At 42.0% G+C, this 23,063-nt stretch overlaps 1 protein-coding gene across 1 annotated transcript in view; it reads right to left on the bottom strand.

Moving 5' to 3' along the window:
* Nucleotides 1-23,063, bottom strand: part of acss3 (acyl-CoA synthetase short chain family member 3) — a 49,542-nt gene that overhangs the window by 16,955 nt on the left and 9,524 nt on the right. Inside the window, exons 5-9 of the mRNA XM_008276485.1 lie at nt 21,300-21,440; nt 20,534-20,614; nt 20,133-20,228; nt 17,382-17,533; nt 10,266-10,369 (exon numbers count right to left, since the gene is read on the bottom strand). Of these exons, the coding sequence (XP_008274707.1) occupies nt 10,266-10,369; nt 17,382-17,533; nt 20,133-20,228; nt 20,534-20,614; nt 21,300-21,440 (574 nt within the window). The remainder of the gene's footprint in view (nt 1-10,265; nt 10,370-17,381; nt 17,534-20,132; nt 20,229-20,533; nt 20,615-21,299; nt 21,441-23,063) is intronic.

Below are 23,063 nucleotides of genomic sequence, written 5' to 3'. Positions count from 1 at the left end.
ACTGCATGATGTGGAATTAAGATGACCTTTAAATGGAACCAAGGGGCCGTAGTTTGAACAATGAAAACCAAACTTTCTATACGAATACACTTCAGTTAATCGCATCTTTTCCTCATGAATAATTGGCTCTTAAATGATCTGAACTCATTGACGATCGTTGATGTTCAAGAACTAAGCGAAACTTTAACTTGTTAACAGTTAACTCAAAACAGGGCTGCTCCGTCACAGCAAACTTTTTTTCCTCCCCAAATGATCTCCCATATCAGAGTAAATAATTCAGACAGCATCACTCCAGACGCGTGAGAGTCATGAAAAGGTTACAACCACTATGACGATGAGCTGACCACTGAGAAGCCTCTCGTTAAAAGGCATCACGCAGGTTCTGATAGATTCAGATTTAAATCAACTCTGCACTGTGTTACATTCCTGTGGAGCTCTTTGGTTTCAGGTTAAGATTCCTTATTAACCCCCTGATCCAACATCATGCTGTCTGTCTTCTGAGTTAGTAAACGTCGGGCTGCTCTTCCATGGTATTTCCAAAGAGGCTGGAAAAAACAAACCTTCTGAGAAGAGGAGGGTGGGGAGAAAACAACCCTGTGCCAGCACTGCATTTGGCAAAGGCCAAGGGGAGAAACCGTCAATTCTACAATTTATTTGACAAGCAGATTCTTTGAGAAGGTCCGGTTCATTTCTCTTTTTCATTTTTTTTTTTTTATTCTTGGCAATAACTCCATTCTGTGTGCAAAGGCATCTGCTGTCTGTCAGAGTAACAAAAACAAACACGGACAGAAAGTCAGACCCAGAGACAGGAACACCTAAAACACTGTAGGTCCGTCCGTCACCGGCGAAGCAGCCAAAAGCTGCCAACTGGAAACACACATTTGTTGCCAGGCAACACCAGTGACATCAGCAACCTTCATCATCAACCCCCACCACCCCCCTTTCCAATGGCACTTGGGTCTTAAAATAGCACGCAGATTATTATCAGGCTTCAAAATGGCAGAAATCTTCTCATATGCACATAAGGAGGAGTGAGCTGAGAGTGGCGTCAGGTGGTTCAAAGATAGACTGTGCATGCATGAAGCGTCTTAGGAAGGAGGAGGGTTAATTTATGTGCATAGATCCGTGCACGTATGACGGCAGCCCACAGACGGAGGCGATATAATGATAATTAAAGTAAAAGTGGAAAGATTGAAGAGGAAAGAAAAAAGCTTGTCATGTCTGGGTCGGGAATGAATCAGCGCATCGGATGACAGACGGAGGCTGGCATGATTGAAATGATTGAGTCTGCTCCACATGGGAATAATGAGCGCACCAATCACTTTCGCTCCGTATCAGAAAACTCATCTCTCCTGCACCAGCAAGAGCAAAAAAGTAATCTAAATCGGTCAAATTCTTGTCGGTGAGCTTGTTAACATGGATAACTAATTTTAGAAAAGAAAGTTGCATGGGAGTGCTGATGCAAAAAAAAAAAAAAAAAAGCTTGTGTGATGCAAAATGTATCTGTGGATATCTATCCTACAGGCAGCTGTGATAGTTAAACACACACACTGGAGACATGCTTCAATCCATGACCTCCACATGTAGTGCATCAAGCCGTCTCTCTCCATAACACCGTCCGTGACAAACTGACTGTTTTGCGTCAGCTGACTTCCTTTCATTATTCCAACCAAGGCCTCGCGCTCCACTTGCTAGAGAGACTGACGGCGGCTCCTTTGTGCGACTGTTTATCAATCAGCAGTGATTCACTGTTGGCTGCAAGGTAAGGGGAAGCCTCCAGGGATGGATGGTAAAAATGAACCAAACCCCGAGCCCTTTTTTAATCTTTCTCAGCAGTACGCGCCTGGCACAGCTGATGAACTGTTTCCAGCGCAGGGGGGATATGATGTCAAAGATAATGAATTGGATGATGCATCTTTTAACAGGAGCTGGAAAAACAAATATTCTGTTTGATAAATAAAGAATTCTACAGCAAGCTTTGCACCAAGGAGCTGGGGCTTCAAAATTCTGTCAGAGAGGAGGGTGTCTGGGGTAGGGGTTCAGAAGTGTGCTAGCAGAAATCAACTCCAGTGACAAATATTTTATTTCATTTATTATTAATTTAGCTTCTCCACTTGGCTCGCTAATGGAGCAACCCTGGTGTGATGTACGAAATCTCCAAAGATCTTTTTTTTCCCTCCCTTCCTTCCAGCATACGAACTTCGACAAGATTTCCACTTTATTTAAAGACTTGTAGTTCCACTTGGATCGTCCCACATCCTGCAGATATCCTGGTTGAAGTCACTGCAAAAACTGCAACAGTTGTTCTATAAAACACACGCTAAGGCCACGGTTACATGTGGCCGGGTATTTTAAAAAATAGATGTCAAAAATAACATTTCTCACATCAAATTGTTTTTAAAAAAAATCTTCATTTACACAGACACATCATTAAGAGCTGCTATGAGCGTGCCAAACCTATAGGGGGCAGTGGAAGGAGCAGCATAAAGCCATGCTAGCCAATCAGAATCCTAGAAAAAACATAACAACGAATGGCACGAATTACTTCCTGTTCCTTCAACAATAATGGCACGAGGGTTGTTTGTTTAGACTGACTGTTTTCGGTGACTTGTGGCTTTGTTTACGCGTAAACCAAAGGCCCAAACGCATTGAAATTGAAATATCAGCGTTTTTGCTACGTGTAAACGGAGACTAAGGTGTCTCAGAAAAGTTCCAGGACTGGTGTCACAAAATATATATTTCAAACCCAATCTGCAAACTACCAGTTTTCCCCTTCAGATGTTCAACCAACATGTCGACAAAGAGATCCTGCAGCGTTTGCTTCGTTCAGTGCACCAGAAGAGGCGAGAGTTGTGTCAGGACAAGTCGTGGTTGCTTCACCATGACAACGCGCCTGCTCACAATGCCCTGAACATCTGACAGCTCCTGGCTTTGAAGAACATCATCGTGCTGGAGCAACCTCCCTACTCACCCCACCTGGCTCTGTGGGATTTGTTTCTCTTCCCCAAGCTCAAGGGAATCATCTGGGGGACCCGTTTTGAAGACGTGGACGACATCAAGACGGCTGTGACGACAGAATCCTTCCAGGAGTGCATGGCGGCGTGGCAGAGAAGGCTGGGGAAGTGTGTTAGACTCCAGGGGGATGACTTTGAAGGGGAATACTTGTAGCTTGGATTTGAAATAGATCTTTTGTGACACCAGTCCTGAAACTTTTCTGACACACCTCGTATGTTCAGTATGCATCTGCACATCATGAGGGATTTGATGTTACAAAATCAACTCTAGTATGGTACTAACCAGGACCCTAAACTAACCCGTACTGTTCTCCTTAGAATATTTCGCATGCTGTTCCCTTCAACCACTCCTCCCCCCACCCCCATCATTGCTCATGGTACCTGTTTTCTCCTCATCGATTTCAGCTTTCGGCTGCTGAATATTACATTTCAGGATTAGAGCCCTGCTGCAGGAGAGATTTATGAGCAGCCGCACTGGTGATTGATTTTGTTCAATTTCTATCCATTTTTCAGCTGACTAGAAAAAGCAGAGCCGCGCACAAGAAGAAAAAGGAAGAAGGACAGATGCATCAACGTTTATAGATGAAAACCAAATGTGTGTGAGAGGAGCTTTAAAAAAAGAAAAAGAGAGAAAAAAAAAAAAAGAACTGTCAACATGTTTGACTTGAAGTTGGAAGCCAGAAGATGCAAACAAACTTTGCTGTTCAGGTGTTTTGACTGTAATGAGTTTCTCAAGGAGTCTCTCTCTCTCTTCTTCTTCTCTTCTCTCTGCGATGCATATATTGGAGTAAATGAGCCTTGAATGCTAAACTGCTTTCCATTGACCAGGTTTCTACTCTTCTGTTGGAGAGGAAGATGAAGGAGAATTGTCAGGACTCCGACATTGCTAGAAGTCGCTTGATCGATGTTGCGTCTCCGGAGAGACGGTGGAACAGTGCACTGTGACACTCCTCGCAGATTGACTCATGAACTCAGTTCACGTCGGAGGAAACTCTATACACATTGCTTTTTTGTTTTTTCCTGGTGTACGCCTTTTAGCTCCTGGTGACATTTGAGAGCTGTGTCAATATAAAAACACCAATAAAATGGAACTTTCTATGTCCACTATATTACAGCAGGTGCCATTGAGTCACACACTTTTGAAACAACAAAGGAATATTTCCCCTACCTTCGTATCAGCATAACACACAAGCGATATCAGGTGAGTGCAATTATTTCGTATGATTAATTAAGTGTTAGTTTTAATTGCTTCAGGGAAATTGCTGTTTAAAGCTAACCAACTACGGCCGCTACAACGATATCGATGTGAAAAAGGTGTTGGTGGGAAACAGTCGAGCTCAGACAGCTGAAGACAAATAAACCCAAAGCTTGCTCTGCTCCGTGTGCGACTTCAAAAGGAAATTACAACCTAATGACGATTTAATGAATATTTATACCGCGGCAGAGTCTATTTTACCCACACATTTTCAGTCAAACAGCGTCTGACGCGAAGAAAAAAAAAAAAAAAAGGCAACCGAGATAGGGAGAGACCCACTCTAGCGTGAAAAAGTGGAGAACACATCGAGAGTGCAGCGCTGGCCGCCAGCTGCCAGTTATTGAGTTTAGCAGGGGGTGAAGAATCCAATGGGATTTACACATCTAGACAGAAATCAAGAGGGCGCCAGAGGTTTTTTTTGTTTTTTTTTCCCTCCAAACTCAATAAATCACTGGGCTCAGATAGCCACAAAGTGTGACAGGATTTTATTTTGGTGTGTTTGCTTTGGATGTGTGTGAGCAGGAGCAGGAGAGGAAGTGAGATTTAAAGTTGACTGCGATACAAACCCCCACTATGTTCAAGAGGAATGAAATGTTATCTCACAGACACTGAAGCTACAGAGAGAGATGGAGAATCAACAGCTCTGTTCAACACATAGTGGCTGGTGCTGAAAGTTTGTTTAGGTCCAGACACAATCTGAGATGGAGGTGGGATGTGGAGCTAAATCACCCAGCAACAAAAGGTTTGCATTATGCTTGGTGCACTGCTAACTAGCCTCTTCAACTCCCACATGGATGATAGGAGCAGTAAAAGCTCATCCAAAAGCCTTATGCAACACAAAATCACAGTGTAAGTGTTATTGAGTACCACAAAGAGGGAATTGCCATTATTTTACTTCTGCAAATTGGTTCATTTTCACTTTCTACAAGCTAATCAATAACCCGCATTATATGTAGCCGTGTCCCAATTCGGGGGTTGGATGGTCACCACCCCAGAGGGTATGAATCTGTCGACAGAGACGAGACTGAACCTGCACTGCCTCCACAAATGAGACAGTCCTTCCTCACTAAGACCAAGGCCAGTGGCACATTTTGTTGGTCCTCTATCTCATAAAAGCAAAACTGTCTGACTGTATTTACTAGAAAGGTCATCTCTAATTGCAGACAAAGTGGTAAGCCACAGTGGTAAGCACAATTTACAGAATGAGTTGTGACAACCGGCAAGCAATGCATCAGGTTAATGTAATCCACTGTGGTTTACAACATGGCTGCACCACCACAAAAACAAACACTACACAATACTCTGCTCCCTGACAGCCAATTAAGATAAACGACCTGGTACGTAAGTTACATGTAGAGGTGTGCAAAAGGCTCAGAATTCTTTTTTTGGTGGATAAGGAGTGGTCTTGTAGACTACAAAGGAAGTGAAATGCTGCAATAAACGATAGACCCCGATGGAATTTGGTGTTGTGAAAGGCCTATTGGGTCACGAAAATAAACTCAAGAGGCCAAGTTGATAACTCACATTTCTGTAATATTGCAATATTGAGCTCTTCACACTCCAGTTGAGCCTGGGAAGAGCGTTCAGCCAAGTGGGCTAATCTGCGCTCAGATCCGAGTGCAGCGACTGTACAAACGTTGAAGGTCGATGGCTTTCCAACGGTCCGACAACACTATTGATTCCATATTTAACACAGAGATGTCATCTTGTCTAGCATCGATCCTCCATCTGCGCAGGCAGGATATTGCGAAACAAAGAGACATCCAATTGTGTGTTTCGCTGTGACTGACACGTTCATCATAGTTCACTAGCACATGGGGAGAAAGGCAATCGAACCGGACGGGGTTGGAGGGGCCCGACACGATCGCATGTTGCCTGGATTAAAGCCCCTGATCCAAGAAGCTCATTAAGGCCTTATATACAAAGGTAGGCTTGGGGAAACAATGCAGGCAAAGCTGGGACACCAAGATTCCATTTTTATTGATATCTAACAGGTCAACTGGAAGATGTGGCAAGGGGACTGCGCACATTTTAGAAAACTCCCTGTAACCACTAAGCTAAGTTGCAGGACATGAACATTTTAAATAATGATCATGACCACAAACTGGGTGCAAAAGAAGTGGATGAAACCACTGGAACTGCACAGAAGTGTCCACGTTTCGATGAGAAAGTGAATCTGACACTGTGAACACCTACAAGATTTGCTTTATTGTCTATTTTCTCTAAAATGGGACCATAATTTATCAAAGAAAACATCATGTGGTATTGAAGGAGACTTGAAATTGATGATTTAGACAATAAACTGCTTAGGAGGCTGTTTACTGAGGTAACAAATCAAATGAGAAGTTGGGTCACTTTCTCATACACTTTGGTACAATTAGATGACTTTTATTAGCTTGTGGAGTCGCCTCCTGCTGGCTGTTAAGGATAATGCAGGATTAAAGCACCTCCACATTGAGCTTCAGTTTCAAGCTGGGGTTGTTTCCCCTCCATCATAACTCGTCCTTTACGAGCTTGACATTAATCAAAAGTGCAGCGGTGCAATAAGGCATTGAAATATTGACTATGATAATAGAATTTTTAATGAGCAGACGCATCCAGATGGAAGCCATTCTGCACTGAGGCTGATTAACCACAAATTACTGTAAGTGGAAAAATCCATATTATCAGTTAAGTCTGGTTTTATCATTTCAGATTCTAGAAATAGAGAATTAAAGCAAGAAAGTTAGGACCCATCATCAAATAGTTGAGTTGTTTCAGTAGGAAAGCAATTTCAATTTCCAGCCCTGGACTGATGGACAATGTACCCAGGACTGTTTTCTTTCCTTTATCTCTTCACTTGGCACATAACTTAGGCCTCACATCTCAGCCAGTCAGTCTGCCACGTGTGTGCAGAGTCAATTAAACCAGGAACTCAATGACAGGCAATGCCCATCAAACCCCTTGTTTAAATGCTGCCCTGGAATGTGACCAGAATTTTCCCTCTCAACTCTGGGATTAGGAGGTTTGTGATTGATTTTTAAGAAACAACTAGTTCAAAAGTATTTTCCTACATCCAGTTGCAGTACATTTAGAATAGTGAGGGATTATCACATTCTTATTTGGGGGGCAGGGGAGCAGTGCTGTTTTGTTTCATGCGCTTTCATGATTCTAATTTTGACTGAGGTTCACGTAACTGTTGCATATTATGACACACCACTTGGGTTGTGATCGGTTCCCAGAGAAGCTCAGAAATTCTAACGTCTTAAAAATTATAATTACACCAGCAGAAAGGGTCCAATCCACGAGTGTGTGATATGAAACTTAGAAGGGATTAATCAAAGAGGAAAGTATGATAAAAATGTGCTTCCTAATGACAGCAGCGCCCTTTTGGAGAGGAATAAAGATTTTCAAGAGTTATGTCTCTTCTCAAGGTCAAGCTAATGTCAACGAGCTAATGAAATATAGGAAAGAGCACATTTGTAGTCTTCTCATGCTGATAAAGTTAAGACATGACAGAGTCGAAAAGATCAAGCTAAATTAAAACATCACATACAGTTAACGCTAATAAAGCGTTTGAGGTCCTTGGATTGCTTTCATAACAATTTAATTCCAAAAGTTTAAGGGTAAAGTGCCTCTCAACCTGCTAAACCGATGTAATTAGAGCTGCTCTTAACTCACAGCGTACGGTGAGAGATAAATGTTTAAACAGTTCTGACTTTAACCAACAGAACCCCTGTGACTTTAATATGGAGGCCACAGACTGCATACAGAGGAGTCCTGTATGCCAGCCTGGCTGTTCTGTGATGATTTATACCAAAGAGACAAAAGAGCCACTGAGCAGCTCAGGCACTGATGTTTAGGAATTAACTTGCATTTAGTTTCAGTTTGCTCATTCCTGTCCAGATGCAGCTTTGGGCAAAAAGGGAAAGTGTATGGAATCAGATGAGACAGGTGTACTTGGTATTTAACTTCAGAGCAATGAAAAACTAAAATGATGCAAAACTAAAAGCATAGCCAGGGGTTATTATACATACTAAAAAAATTACTTAGAAATTAGGATTCAATGACAAAAAAACTTCTTGTTTTGTTAATACAAATTTCATTGAATTAAAATTATTTAAAGTACTTTTTTTTAACTAATGTCAATAATTGAAGCAGTAAATGTACCTTTGTTTGGGTTTATTTAGCAGTTTTCTACGCGGGCAAATGACGTGCATATACACAAACAAGCTGCATATACATGAATTTGTTGCATAAACAGAAACGCTGCATATCCAGTCACACAACAGAAGTGGCCCAAGCCTCTAGGGGCAGTAGTGAGCTTTTCACCTGAGAGGCAGACAACAGTGAGCGAGATAAGTAATGTTATTGGAGGGAAAAGCTGTATGAAAAGGTATGTGTTTACTCGTCTCCATGGATAAACATAAATAACAGAGAATATGGAGACGGCAGTAAAACACCACTTCAGCACCCATATAATCACAGTGACTGAAAAGCTAAAGACCCTAGAAGCCTGTCACACTTCTGTTGTGTGACTGGATATGCAGCGTTTCTGTTTATGCAACGCATTCATGTATATGCAGCTTGTTTGTGTATATGCACATCATTTGCCACCATAGTTTTCACATTTAAAGAGAATTTAAGAGTTACGCATATCCTGTTGAAGAAGTCTAATTCAAATTCTGAGTTAGATATAGTCCTAGACAGAACAATCCTACTGCCTTTGAAACAGTTTAGTTTAACTATCAGTCTAAGAAAAAGTTAAGAGCAATACTATTATGAATTTTATCAGCTACATCAGGACCATTTCAAATTTCTCCCCTGATTTGCTTTTACTCATATATTCTACTCTTGGTTGAATACTTGATGGTTAACATTTATTTATTTACTTATTTTTTTAAGAGATATGCGTTTATGTTCAAATTTCAAGTCTGTAGTGTTCAAAAAGACAGCTTAGGTACTCTACAGCTGTGCAATACAAAACAGTAGATATGTATATAAAATATCTTTGAACGAGGAATATGTCAAAAAAGGGAGGGAGAGGAAAAAGATTAGCTACTAATACTATACATACATATGTATGGTGTGGATGTCTGGTTAGTGTATAAGTAAAGTGCAGATATCTGAAAACATTAAAATATGGGCATTCACATTGTGTGATCAATACTGTAGGAAGAAATAAAATGAATATAGCTGCGTGTAGCTGTCGTGTCTGCGCAGTCTGTAAGTAATAAAGATGATCGATATAACAATACACCATAGAAGGTTATGGCTCTGTCCATAGCAGCAATAAAGTGGGAATAGTGTCCTGAGAAAAACCACATGTCTAAAAGTGACAGAGACATTGGACAACTAATCAACATGTTAAAGTCAATATTTAATCAACAGTCAATGTCAGGGCAGTGCTTTCCATCCTGCATCATCCAGAGTTGAAATCCTGACTGAGGCGACATCCCAGCGAACACAAGTTCATTTTAAATATGAACTAAAAGGAGAACAGTCTAGTTTTAGAAATATTATTAGTGCAAACTAACACAGCTTCAAGGTACGTCACATGACTGTTTGTGTACACTGTGCATGGGAGTGTGATTGTGTAAACATGACACAGGGGGGTTGGTTGCTCAGGTGTAGAAAATACCACACAGAAGGAACAGAGTGAGAACTCAGATTTCCTTAATTGCACAACAGTTTCTAGCGTAGACAACAAAGTAAACAACGCCTGTACCCTAATTTATTAGTTATATGTATGACACATTGCCAAATGTCTCCACTTTTGGAGACAACACAGGTTTACCTCAAGGTTGTTCCTGAAATGTAACACCCACCCCATTTGGAGAACTCTTTGAATCTACATGATTAACAATAATGATGCTGATAAAAGAAAACTAACCAGTGTTGCAGGTAGGATTTAAGTCACAATCTTTCCCACAGCTGCCTTGAAATACATCAGCAAGGTAAAACGGTTCAGATCTCTTCCTGTCATTCCTGTCTCCAGAAAGTAAAACGCTTCCTACCAGTCTGCCACCAGTGATCCAGAACAGGCACGCCGAAACTCCTCTTGGCCCATTCCAGCGTCTCCACATCACATCGCTCTCCCGCCAAGAACAAGGACTGCAACCTGCGAGGACACGGAGCACATCCGACAGTCACTTTAGGGAAACATGACACATCTGCTTCCTCACAGGAGTGTTCAGGACAAGTCGACGTCTATGAAATGACAAAATGATGTTTTTTTGTCAAGTGTGAGTGTTCAAGCCTTTATAAAAGCATATTTTTAGATTTAGTGTTACAACTTGAAAATCAATGCAAGTCAGCCCAAGTGCCACACTTAGTTTATATATACAAACGTCAGCGGTGTAGTGTGGAGCGTATGCCTCATTGATTGTTTGTGCATTTAGACAAGCGGTCCTCGGAGCTGTGAAGCTTGTGGTGTATGATTTGCCACAAAGAGAAACACTTGAGCAATGAAAACTGGGTCATATAAATTGTAGAAAAACTGTAAATCCTACTATAAACTATGGTTGCCAACTTCTCTTGAATTTCACTTTTGTGTCTTTTTTTTTTTAATCGCTTCTGGACCACAACCACTTCGCCTCCTCGCTTTGACTGAGCCCTCCTCTCCACTGCTTCTAACAATGATAAGAAGACAGTCCTGCTGACTAACGGAGCTCTGCATCTTGCCTATTATGGTCTGCCTCCTTGTCACAGTGTCACAGAGCAGTGGAGGTGGACCTTTATTTGTCTTGAGGATTACCTCCAGCCTCACCAGAGCACAGTCCTTAGCCTCTCAGTTTCAAAAACAAAAGCAGAAAACTCCAGTTTCCTTCCTCTTAAACTTTGTTTTTACTCATCTCAAAGGGATTTCAAGTTGGATGTTTGTCTTCCCACAATCTTGGCGAGCTGCTACTTTTCTGCCAAAAATTCTGCCCTCTATAAGACCTTACAGTGAGTGCTGATGAGACCCTAAATTATGGAGTACCCAGAGACAACAAACTCTTGCCAGGGCATCTGAATCACAGATTTGAACCTCACTTATGAGTCCATCCTTGTTCAAGCGTTAGATTCCTACTGGCTGCTCCTCTCTGAGTTCATGAAACCCCTGCTCCTTGCCCAACTAGTGAACCCAAACAATATAGTTTCTATCTTCAGCCTCACTGCTTTCTCCCACATCATTCCCTCACAATCTCTGTCTGATGGCTGCACATGGCTGCTCATATCTAATTCAAAACACTGCAGCTCGCCTGGTGGAAGGCTGTGAAGGGAACCATTACTTTCTATATGTCCAGGCCACAGTGCAGCCGTACACGTCAGCCTCATCGCCATATTTTCCAACACCGTGACTTCTGGTCATCACTCATTGCTCACAACCCTCCCTGATGACAAAATGACCTTTCATCTTCAATCAAAACTGAAGTGTCTTTCTATTATATTCTCGGTAAAAGCCAAGAATGTGGCATCAGGTGTTATCTTCCTATACAGTTCTGTTGACAGATTCATTACAACTTGGTTGTATGCAATCTTGAGGGGCACTGCAGATGCACATAGAACGTAACTCCACCCTTGTGTGCTATTGTTTGCACATCAAAGAGCCTCCAGATTATATGTTAGAATAAATATACATCAAACGATAACCTGAAAACCCTGAAACAATGTAAAAGGGACCTCTCATAGTCATTGACCCTCAAAGACTTATCAGTTGTGGCCTGTAAGTTTACTTTATTCTCACCACACTCAAAGCAGAATTTTCAGCTGCAACAGGTGGCTGTTTCTAGCAAAAAAGCTCTTAAAAAAAACCCACTGCACACTACTTTCCCAGCACCAAATGCCACACAGTTATGGTTACCAGTGAAGCATTTGGTGGGTAAAGAGGCACATATTTCCCTCAGGAGTTTAACACCACAAACAGAGCTAAAGGACAGTCAAGATTGGACTTACGGTAGCCAGGTGGCCAGAAACACAACTCCAAATAAATGATAACGTTGCACCCCAACTGTTGGTTTGTAAGTATGAAACTGTTTTCAATGTCTCACAAACTGAGGAAGGAGTCTCTGAATGTATGTGTGGGTGTTTGTCTGTTCTTCGCTTTTCTCGACAACTGTTCATCCGATCTGCTTCGCGCTTGGCAGGTGTGTTGTTGGGGAGCCGTGGAAGTGCAGTGTTGAGTTTGAAGTTGTTTGGATGAGGTGTTCTCGAGAAACATTAAACAACAGACTTCATTGGGACTCATCAGTTTTATGGCAGTGCAAAGATGGCTGCACTGAGTTAAAACATGGAATCACCTAAAGTGTGGGACTATATCAGACAGAGACCCAACAATGTGGTGCTTTGTAAGCACTGCAAACTGGAAATGGTTGACAACAGCAGTGCAACCTCTTTGCACTTGAAGCAGAAGCATCTTAGAGGTGCTTTGTCACTGCAGCAACAGACAACACCGTCCTGTGGTCAAGGAGTCGATCATTTTGAACAGTTACAAGTTACAAGTGGATGATATGAATTCTGCAAGGTTCCCTGACTCAAAATAACGTGTTCTGGATAAATATCTTGCCAAAACCCATCACGCTTCCACCAACACACTTCTAATTACTTATGAACAATTCAGATTCTCTGTAGTATTTGGGTTTCAAAAGAGTTCAACAGAAGCACAAGCTTAGATTTAAGCAGACACTGACCTCGGAAACAGTAGTGGGATGGCAATTGTTTGGCTGCTGCCCAAGTAGAAAGAATGTGCACTGAGCCAGTTATAGTTAGTGTAAACAGCTTTGCTGTGTTTTCAAGGAAAAGACATCTTAAGATAGTCTATCTTTCCCATGTAAAAATAACTCTCCAAGAATCAAGGACTACATAAAAACACATTTCATTAAGCAACTTCTGGTCCAAAATGTACTTTGCTTACTTCATCCTGACATCCATGTAAGTAACTGGTGAAGGTAGCATTTAAGGATAGCAAATGGACTATGAACTGAAGAAAAAGAACTAACAATAAATAGCAAAGGCCAACTCTTTCTCAACAGTAAGGCTGTCCAGTCAGAGAAAACAGCTCGTTAACAGTTCATTTAGCCTTGTATGTGAGATAAGCCTACAATAGTCTGTACAGTGTGGCCTTGGAGCAGGTGGTAAAGGTCAAGTTTTCAGGCTACAAACTGCTAATATGCTTTGAGTTCATTCTGTGAGGTCAGTGAGGCAAAGTTAATGGCAGACCACAAGAAAAACACCATTTGCATCATGTGAAAAGTAAACCCAAAGATCATCCTTGTCCGTTCTAATAAATGTTCTTTAAAGAGCTACTTGTAGATTACATTTCTCAATATTTCCTGAAATCAACTGAAAATTGCAGGATTTCACATGTTTTAAGGGCATAAAGGCAGTGAGCAATGCTGTTAAAAACATTTTCTTGTCACAAACAGCTCACATAAGATCACATAAGAGAGTCACGTCTGCCTCGGTGCACGAACGAGCTGTGATTTATTTTTGCTAATTACTTGGTGAATTACTGTGTTTGTGCATGTTCCACAAACTCCAGCCTTTCAGAACAGTGAGCACACATTTTTCCTAACTTCAGAATAAGCTTTCATGCCAGGGCCACTTTTATTAAGGTGAAGAGGCGGGACTTCTCCACTGCCTCTGTAATGCAAAACACGGAGAGTCTGGAAGATTATGTTCCCGAAGACGCGGAGATAGTCTCACACAGTTCTATCCAAAATCTAACAGCTGGTTTGGTTCCGTCTATACACATGACCGCTTCAGTTGCACCATCAGCAGCAGCTTGTGGTGCTGCTGCCGGCGGGAGCAACGGTCACAAATCTGTCAGAGATTCAGCTTGATGAAAATGTGAACTGCATACTGCCAGTCTTCTTTTATGTTTGCAAACTTCTAAATTAGTCTCCCACGTGTCTCTGTCTCTCATGTGGCACCATGAAACATAGGGTTGATTTATGGTAGATGAAGCAAGATGTGACTCACATCAGCTGATCCTCAGTTTTGACAACGGGCAAGGATTCATACTCCAGTATTAAACTGTCAGTGCTGGTTTTGTTATATCAAACTTTATAGCACTGACATGTAACATTAGATAACGTTGGTCACTCATCGAGGCACCTGTTCAGCTCTACACTGGTTCTCCTCAGATCTTCTTCTAATCCCTTCTGATCTTGTTCTCTTTAACACTCAGCAGGCTCAGAATTATAAACCTGTAGTCCATCATATGAACACCAATGCACATTTTCAACCTTAGGATCCACATTTCTTTTTGTTAAAGTGCACCTACTTTGGCTCCTTTCTTTTTTGTGACATCACAACCAAGTTTTTCAGGCAGACTTTTCTTCCCTCCAAGTTTCTGCTCAGTTTTCCTACAAATCAATTCACTGGGGTCTTCAACCTGCAAGTTGCTCTAACATCACTGTGCACCAAAAAAACCTCCATCCAGTGGACTCACTTTGTCACCTGTTCACAAGTGAAGCTCCTCAGCATCGAGTTCTCGCCTCTAAAACACTACTGACAGAGCGTCTGCCCCTTTTGTCATGCTACATTTATGGAGAGCACCGCTGCCAGCTTCAGACAGCCCTGCCGCCAGACTGTAGATGTGTTATTTTTGCATCCATGGCAACTAGCGCATCCATGGGTTCAAGCACATTGATAAGGGCTATCCTAGCTGAACGGGCTCTAGAGGGAGTAAATGTCTCCGTATCAATAAACTGCAGCCATGCGAGCTGTGTCAAATGATCATTTGTGGTCTCTCTAGCATGAAATGATGTGTTTGACAATAAAGCAAACAGAGTTTTCTGAAAGGTTTTTACTACTTCCATCAACGCACTTTTAATTAAAAGCAGAACTATCAATATTGACACATGTTTAAATGATGACCAACAGACTACACATGGATGCATTAAGCGATCCTGAAACAACTGCTACACCTGGATGAATCTCTCATATGCAGCCACATCACATCTAGAGAGTCGGCTCAATTGAGTGCAATGTCCAGGGTTAATACAAACAGAGGTTACCACAACCAAGAGAGCCCCTGAAAGAAAGCTATTCATGTATTCTAATGATTTCTAATAAATTAAAGCTTTTAAGTTCCACTAAAATATCCACAACCACTTTGATTATCATAATGACAACTTATTTGAAATAAAACCTCCTTTTTGCAACGCTGACATTGAAGGTGCAAATCAAAGCAGCAGATAAAAGCCCCGACCAGACGTCGCACAGCCCTCCACTAAAACGAAACCGTGTTCTAACGTCGCACTCCTATTGTGCCGTCTGTGTCACAGGGACATGTTTTGTTCGGAGGCAAAATGGAAATGCAGTAATCCTTCACAAACCTGCCGGCACCAAGGGGAAAAGACACATTAAGAAGAACAAAGCGCGCACAGAAGAAGCAGTCGCCTAAATGGCTGAGAGTTCCAGGGTCGAACCTGAGAGGACAGATGCCGCCAATATGTGAAGGAAAAACACTGCGGAAAATAATGTGCGAGGAACAGCAGAAAGGTGTCACACATTCAGCGCAGAGAACAACGGGAGATTGTCACATTCAGCGCACAATGCCCGAGTTTCTGAATGATTCCCTGGGACCACAGGTCATCCACACTCAGAATTGCTTTATGATTGTGTGCTAAGAGGCATTTTCAGCCTGCTGAACAGAATGAAAGTGGTAAATTGACACCCCAACCCCTTCAGGTCCAAGGTTCTCTGCTCCACGCTAAACAATTAAGAAATGTGATAATCTGCTCTAGAACAAACGAACACCATAAAAAAGAAAAGTTTGTTTATAACTTTGGGCAAGAGACGACCTTCACCTGAACAGCAGGACCGCAAAAACAAGTTCAAGCAGCTTGTTTGTTTCTTGTTGTTTTTTTTTTTAACTCAAGGGGGTTACAGTGAGCCGCCGTTGTTTGCTATCCATCCTGATTAACACCCAAGTGAGTGGAGTTGAGAGTACAGACTACGAACAATGGAGGTGGGGAAAGGGCTGCAGCATCAACAGATGGCAGGAGACTAATGAGAGGCTGGACGAGCTGTGCAGACCAGTAGATGCTTTCACGTGTCACTCCCATAGTTATAAAACTCTGAAAAAAAAACTCCCTGCAGCCGAGGGTTGATGCCGAGCTGCTGTCTCATGGTAAATTCAGTGGAAGCTCCAGATAACAACAGATTATCTCGGAGTCTTGGCACATGTATCCATTCTTCGTCATGACAGGAACATAGATCATAGTCCAACAGGCTGGAGAGTTTGATAAAAATCCATATTTACTGAAGGTCACCGTGCATTTTAGCATTAAAAAGACATTTGGAGAGATGAATAAAAAGACTTGTTTGTTTTGCTTTAGAGATTTTGAAAGGTTGTTAGGGCTGAGACCACATGTTATTTTAATATCAGTCTATTTGACGTGCTTTCATAGCTTGTGTTGCTTTGTTTTTCAGATTACAATCACATAAATGTGTTAAATCTTCATATATTGAGGTGCAGGAAGCATCAAATTTTTAACAAAAGCAGCCTTTTTTATGAGACTATTTAACAGATATGAAGAAATCTAAAGCTCAAATGTACTGATGGTAATTATTTAGGACAGTGATAGCTTTATTAATAAACTGCACTGATGTTATATGCGTATTAGAGGAGGCTGCACGGGTCCGTAAGATCTTGTGACTCATCAAACGGACGGTCAGCATTTGAAGTCGATGCAGAAGCTTTGATAAGGACGTTGTGCGAGCTCTCTCACTCTCCGTGTCATTGTGCTTTGATAGGAGCCATTCTGCCAGCAATAAAATAAAGATCACAAGAATTACAGAAAAGAAAGACTGTACGGGGTTTGAATATAAACAAAAGCCGGTGAGGATGATCCCACGGCTCATGACAGAGAATCAGGTAGTGAGAATCAAACGGCGGGCAGGGTGAGGAATTGTATTTACTTTAATGTATTCTGAGATGACTTCACTTGTTGAGAGCAGCTCGATTTCATTGTAGGCTACAATAAAGGTACAATAAATCAACAAGTGGCCTGAAAATCATCGGCTCTGCTCCATTTTTCCTTCACTCAAATGTGACTATTTTTTTGTTAGAGTAACTCATATATGTGATAAAGACCTAATCTCCCTAATTCATCAACAGTTTGATGGTATTTGCTGTGTACCTGGACAGAGGATATTTTGTCCCGATTGCAGCGTTGGGGTCCTGCTGGCGAATGGCCCGGATGGCAGTGGGTGCAGTGAACATGGACGAGGCCCCGTGTTCAGACAGGACACGGAAGAACGCCCCGGGGTCCGGAGTCCCGACAGGCTTACCCTGAAATCACACAACCATGGCTTAGCTTACCGATTAAGGCATCACACATATGTAAACAGTTTGCCTCGAAAACAAATAACTGATACGGAGATTATTGTTGTATAAGCTCTAAACTGTCGGAGCGACACTTCCACACTGTTCAGAGCACAAAATACAAAAGCACTGAATATTCAAAGAGCAGCTGTTTAAGATGGAGAGGCACACTGGAAGGATGTCTTCCAAACAGATGGGCCACAATATCCACGGATTAGCAAAAAAACAAAAAACAGTTGCACCATAGGAGCGCTGTCTGTCTGTCTGTCTGTCTGTCTGGATAAAAAAGATATAGACAAAAGAACCCCGCAGGCAAAGGCCTCCAACTGCAATTTCCACTGAGTTTCTGGTAGACAAGCGCAGATGAATAAGAATGGCAAACAGGTGCACTGAGTTCTCTCTTTTTGCTCCGGATAAATATTTGCGTCTGTGTACCGATCAGAGAGAGAAGGTTGGCACTGTCATTGGCGCCTGAATATAGAGAGCAGGCTGTTGGAGCAGGAGCCACGTGAAACAACTATAGCGGCTGAAGTCGAAGACTGATCGAAGGGAGGTGGATGAATTCATTGCCTGGCGGCGCCGCTTCCAACGAGGGAGAGAAAAATCTGTGCGGTGATGTAACCAGTGGCCTTCAACATAAACACACTGTAGGACGCAGAGCTGACACACATCCTTGTTAGGCTTGCAAATTCTGTTACATGCTAATGAAAATCAGCATAATTTAGAGGCTGGACTCCACTTGTTACTTTGCAGTGGACACACAAAGCAAAGCTAAAGTAACTGAAGCATCAATAAGTGGCTGATGAAAACATACATGTATGCTTCAGGTCATTGTCTATTTGGAAGACCCATTTGCTCCCAAGCTTTAACTTCCTGGCTGATGTCTTGAGATGTTGCTTCAGTATTTCCACGTTTCCTCCTCATGATGCCATCTATTTTATGAAGTGCACCAGTCCCTCCTGCAGCAAAACACCCAAACAACATGATGCTGCCACCCCCATGCTTCACAGTTGGGATGGTGTTGTCAGGCTTACAAGCTTCCTCCTTTCTTCTAACGATGGTCATTAAGACCAAACAGTGCACTTTCAGTTTCATCAGACCAAAGGACATGTCTCCATAAATGAAGGTCTTTGTCCCTGTGTGCATTTGCAAACTGTAATCTGGCTTTTTTATGTTGCTTTTGGAGTAATGTCTTCTTCCTCTCTGAGTAGCCTTTCAGCCCATGTCGGTACAGGACTCGTTTCACTGTGGATAATGACTCTCTGACCAGCTTCAGCAGCATCTTCACAAGGTCTTTTGCTTTTATTCTGGGGTTAATACACACATTTCACACCAAAACACGTTAATCTCTGGGACACACAACCCGTCTCCTTCCTGAGCACTGTGATGGCTGGACATTCCCTTGGTGTTTATACTTGCATGTAACTGTTTGAACAGATTAACACGGAACCTTCAGGCATCTGGAAACTGTACCCAAGAGTGAACCAGACTTGTGGAGATCCATAATTCTCCTCCTGATATCTTGGCTGGTTTCTTTAGATGTTCCCATGTTGTCACAAAAGGTAGCAGTGAATTTGAGGTGAGCTTTAAAATACATCCACAAGTGTGCCTCCAATTCACTCAAATGTTGTGAATTGACCTATCAAAAGCTTCCAAAGCCATGACATCATCATCTGGGCTTTCCCAAATAGTTTCAAAAGCATAGTAATCTAGTGCATGTAAACTTCTGACTTTGAAGAAAGTATTAAAACATTTTCTCTCTCATTATTTTGACGTTCAGCAAATAGAAATAATGTTGGTAATCCTGACTGACCTAAAACAGGAAAAGTTTAGTCTGATTTAATATCAGATAGTGAGAAATAAAAAGTTTTTTGTCTTTTTATACAGTGTGTATAAACTTCTGGTTTCAAATGTATATATATATATTTATATATATTGTATGCTTCTCCGTTATTTTTGCTAAAACTGTTTTATACGGTTTAAACAGAATACTAAAATATCAAGAGAACAAGACCACAAGGTTGAATTTATTGTGTTGCCACATGATAATGGCTGTTTGTAGTTTTCCAATTTCTACTGGTGCTATTATGCTGCACAATTAAGATTTTATTGGGCGCTTCAATAAATGTTGATATGGCAACAACACTGAAACATTGCTTGTGTACCTCTGCTACAGACTGACCTCAACACAGTTGCTTTAGAAACACTAAATTCTCTTTAATGCCAAGCTGGGAAGATATAAACAACACGTGTGTGTGAAACCTTCGCCGGAATTAGTAAAGATACAGAAACGGAGAAGTGCAGTTTGTGTAGTGAGCAGACTGCAGCAGGACGACGGGGTCAAACAGTTCATCACATCCCGAGCTGAGTCCCAGCGCACATAAAGTTGTGTCATTAACCAAACATGGACGTTATTCAGTTTGCGGAGCCAACAAAGGCAGATCCCCAACAGGCATTAACACCCGGCGCGTGTCCTACAGCTTTATTGCATGTTTTCTGCTGCTTCTCGTTTGTTTGCAAAGCCGTAGTTTGTTTTAGACGCTAAACGATGCCGGCAGGGACGTACCTCGTAGAGAATCGTGCTGTTACCGTGGAGCAAAGGAGCGTAGCAGATGTACGAATGGCCGACCACCCAGCCGAGGTCTGACGCTGCCCACCAAACCTGCAGCAAATGAATATGAAGTAGGTACAGATTCACCTTTGCATGACTCTGATATCGTAATAGCAAGAGAATTGCATCACCAATATCGTATGCATGCAGAAATTCTAAAATAGCACCTAAAGCACTTGAAGGTACTATAAATCAAACAGCATACGTTGTACAAACCCCAATAAAACACAACAATTTATGTATTAAAGCTAATCAGATCGTCTCTGAAGTGCACAACAGTCTGTCTCTTTGCTGACTACATGCTCTTTGTTTACAAGAATGGCACTAACTCAGAAAAGGATGCTTTATTGCCTTACATCTCCAGGACTGAGTCCATAAATATTTGACATGGTCCATTTCAGCATCACAGCATAACCTGCAGTGTCTCGCACAACACCCTGGAGGACGAGATAAGAAAAACATCAGACTGGTGACAGGTATGGCACGAAAGCACAGAAGCAGGGATTTAATATCAATTTCAGCGCGGCCGCTCAGCGCTGCCGTACTTAAGGGGATGGCATTTTGTTTCCAAATGGCTGCTTCTCAAACCCAAACCAATATGTGGTGTTTTTTTAAGTTAATGGTGCTATCTAAACATTTTTGAGTAACACAGTGTGTCCTTGTGTATGAAAGGTATAGAGTTTTTCTCCTCAAAGTTATGGTCTCCCTACAGCAATAACTGAGAAATTCACAGAGAATAAAGCTGGCAATAACAGCACTATTAAGCCCAGGAAGTAGCCAGCAGGAGGATATTTTATATCATCTGCTGGTCAAAGACAAAATGATGCTATTTGAAAGAAGCCAGGGCTTTTTTTTTTCATTCAAAATTGCCTGCAGGTAATTTCTCCTGCAAAAAGCTCCAGCTCCTGCTGTGGAAATGCTCTGTCTTATTTATGTCATGGTGATGGTGTTTAGATTGGGCTTTGCAGAGTCAAAGATCAAATGAGTCACACAGGAGATCCATACCGAACCGACAGCGTTTAGACAAACACGGCGAGGAGTAAATCCTCCAACTTGAGATCTATAACTCTGTGAGTCAGTTACTGATTTCCATTTCGCACCCCCACCCTCCGATGCCGTTACCTTTGGCGTTCCAGTGGTCCCGGATGTGTACAGCACATAAAGGGGATGGTTGGAGGGCAGAGGGACGCAGTCGTGCGGCCGAGCTGTGGCCATCTCCTCGTCCCAGTCCAGACTCAACTCCGGACTCAGAGATACTTTCTCCTGAAGGACGAAGAAAAATCAAGATTTTTATTGGAATAATCAGAAGACGGTTAAAAATGGCAATACCCTACAGCGCCAAATCACTCAAAAACACAGGACCTCATGCACGACTTATTGATTGGTTCAATTGCCTCAAATGTTTAAAGTTTGCAAACTTTTTTTTTTTTCAGGAGACGAGCTAAACTCAGTCTACTCGCTCGCCTTCTGGGACATAAACTCTCACAAGTCAAATAAATACATATTTCATATAAACGCCCTGCTCTAACTCTCATCTGTCATTACCATCTCATCCAGCAGAGGTCATTCGGGGTCACAGAGGAATGCCCCGTACATCTCCTGCTGCTGACATTTTTCTAATTTCAAACTCTATTAAACATCTATTTGATACTCAGATTTCATTAACATTTAATCACCCCAGGAGGTTAAAAAGAAATGCTCCGGTCGCTCTTTTTTTTTTTCTCTCCCTCCCTTTGGTTGCAATAAAGAGTCAAGACTAAGACATCATCAATATCACTGAGGCTCTCCAGGCAAACTGAGACACCGTTGCTTTTCACTTATTTTACTAAAAGCCCAGGCAGAGTGAAAACTAGGCTGATTTAACAAGCCTCAGAAAACCACAGCCTCTTTCTTACTGAGTGCAGTAACCGCTTAAGCAGTCCAACCTCCTGTAAAGTGGCGCTTTGCATGACTTCAGGGGATCGAGTTTCCAGTTAAATTCTCTTTCAAACTTTCAAAATGGAATACTTAGAGGTGCCGTAACCTTTGATTCGCCGGATTCCTCGCTGCTAGATAAGACCGCAGGGACAAAACCAGATAAAATAAATCATGAAACATTCACTTAATTACGCCACAAAGCTGGACAGAGATAAATCTCAGGGCAACGCGGAGAGCAACTACAATCAATTCTAGTTTCCACAAACATTCAAGTAAGCATTGTTTAATTTATGCCTGTATATAAGCGAAGCGGAACCACACTCCTGCTCGCTGTCATCGAGCAGCAGCTGCCGTGACTCGAGGCTGAAGCGGGGACACCTCGAAATGCAACGCCAGCAGTAGCTGATAGATAGATGCGTCCAACTGACTCCTGTTAGAATTTTTTTTTCTCAATGAGTCATTAAGTGTGCGGGTGGTTGCTCTGGAAATTATTGCTCCATTAGAGAGATTTAAAGGCTCAGGGAACACCTTGATGTCTGTCGCGAGGCTGTTAATTGACAGATGGTTTGCAAACAGTTTAAGAGTCGGACCTTGGAGCTTTTTATTTCAGAATAAATGTACAGTTCTGATGAGTTACACGAACGAGATCGTGATCAAATGCGGTCCCTCAACATTTCAGTAAGTTTAATGATTGTAATTGCAATGTATTGTCTATGAAACCATTTGCACAACAAGCTGCTACCACATTGCACTTCTATCACCTCATTATATTGCACTACTGTACATTGGTTGATTTTTATTGTATTTTATTTTATTTTTTCTGTATTTTGATCTTAGGCTGCAAGGTGGGGCAGTTGGTAGCACTGTTGCCTCGCAGCAAGAAGGTCACCGGTTCGCATCCCAGTGAGGACACCCAGGATCTTTCTACGTGGAGTTTGCATGTTCTCCCCGTGCAGCGTGGGTTCTCTC

This window comes from Stegastes partitus, unplaced genomic scaffold (genome assembly GCF_000690725.1).
Source record: "Stegastes partitus isolate 25-593 unplaced genomic scaffold, Stegastes_partitus-1.0.2 Scaffold74, whole genome shotgun sequence".
NCBI classification, from domain to species: Eukaryota; Metazoa; Chordata; class Actinopteri; family Pomacentridae; genus Stegastes; species Stegastes partitus.
Note: the sequence above shows the minus strand (reverse complement) of the source record. Positions and strands in the feature narration are given on the sequence as shown.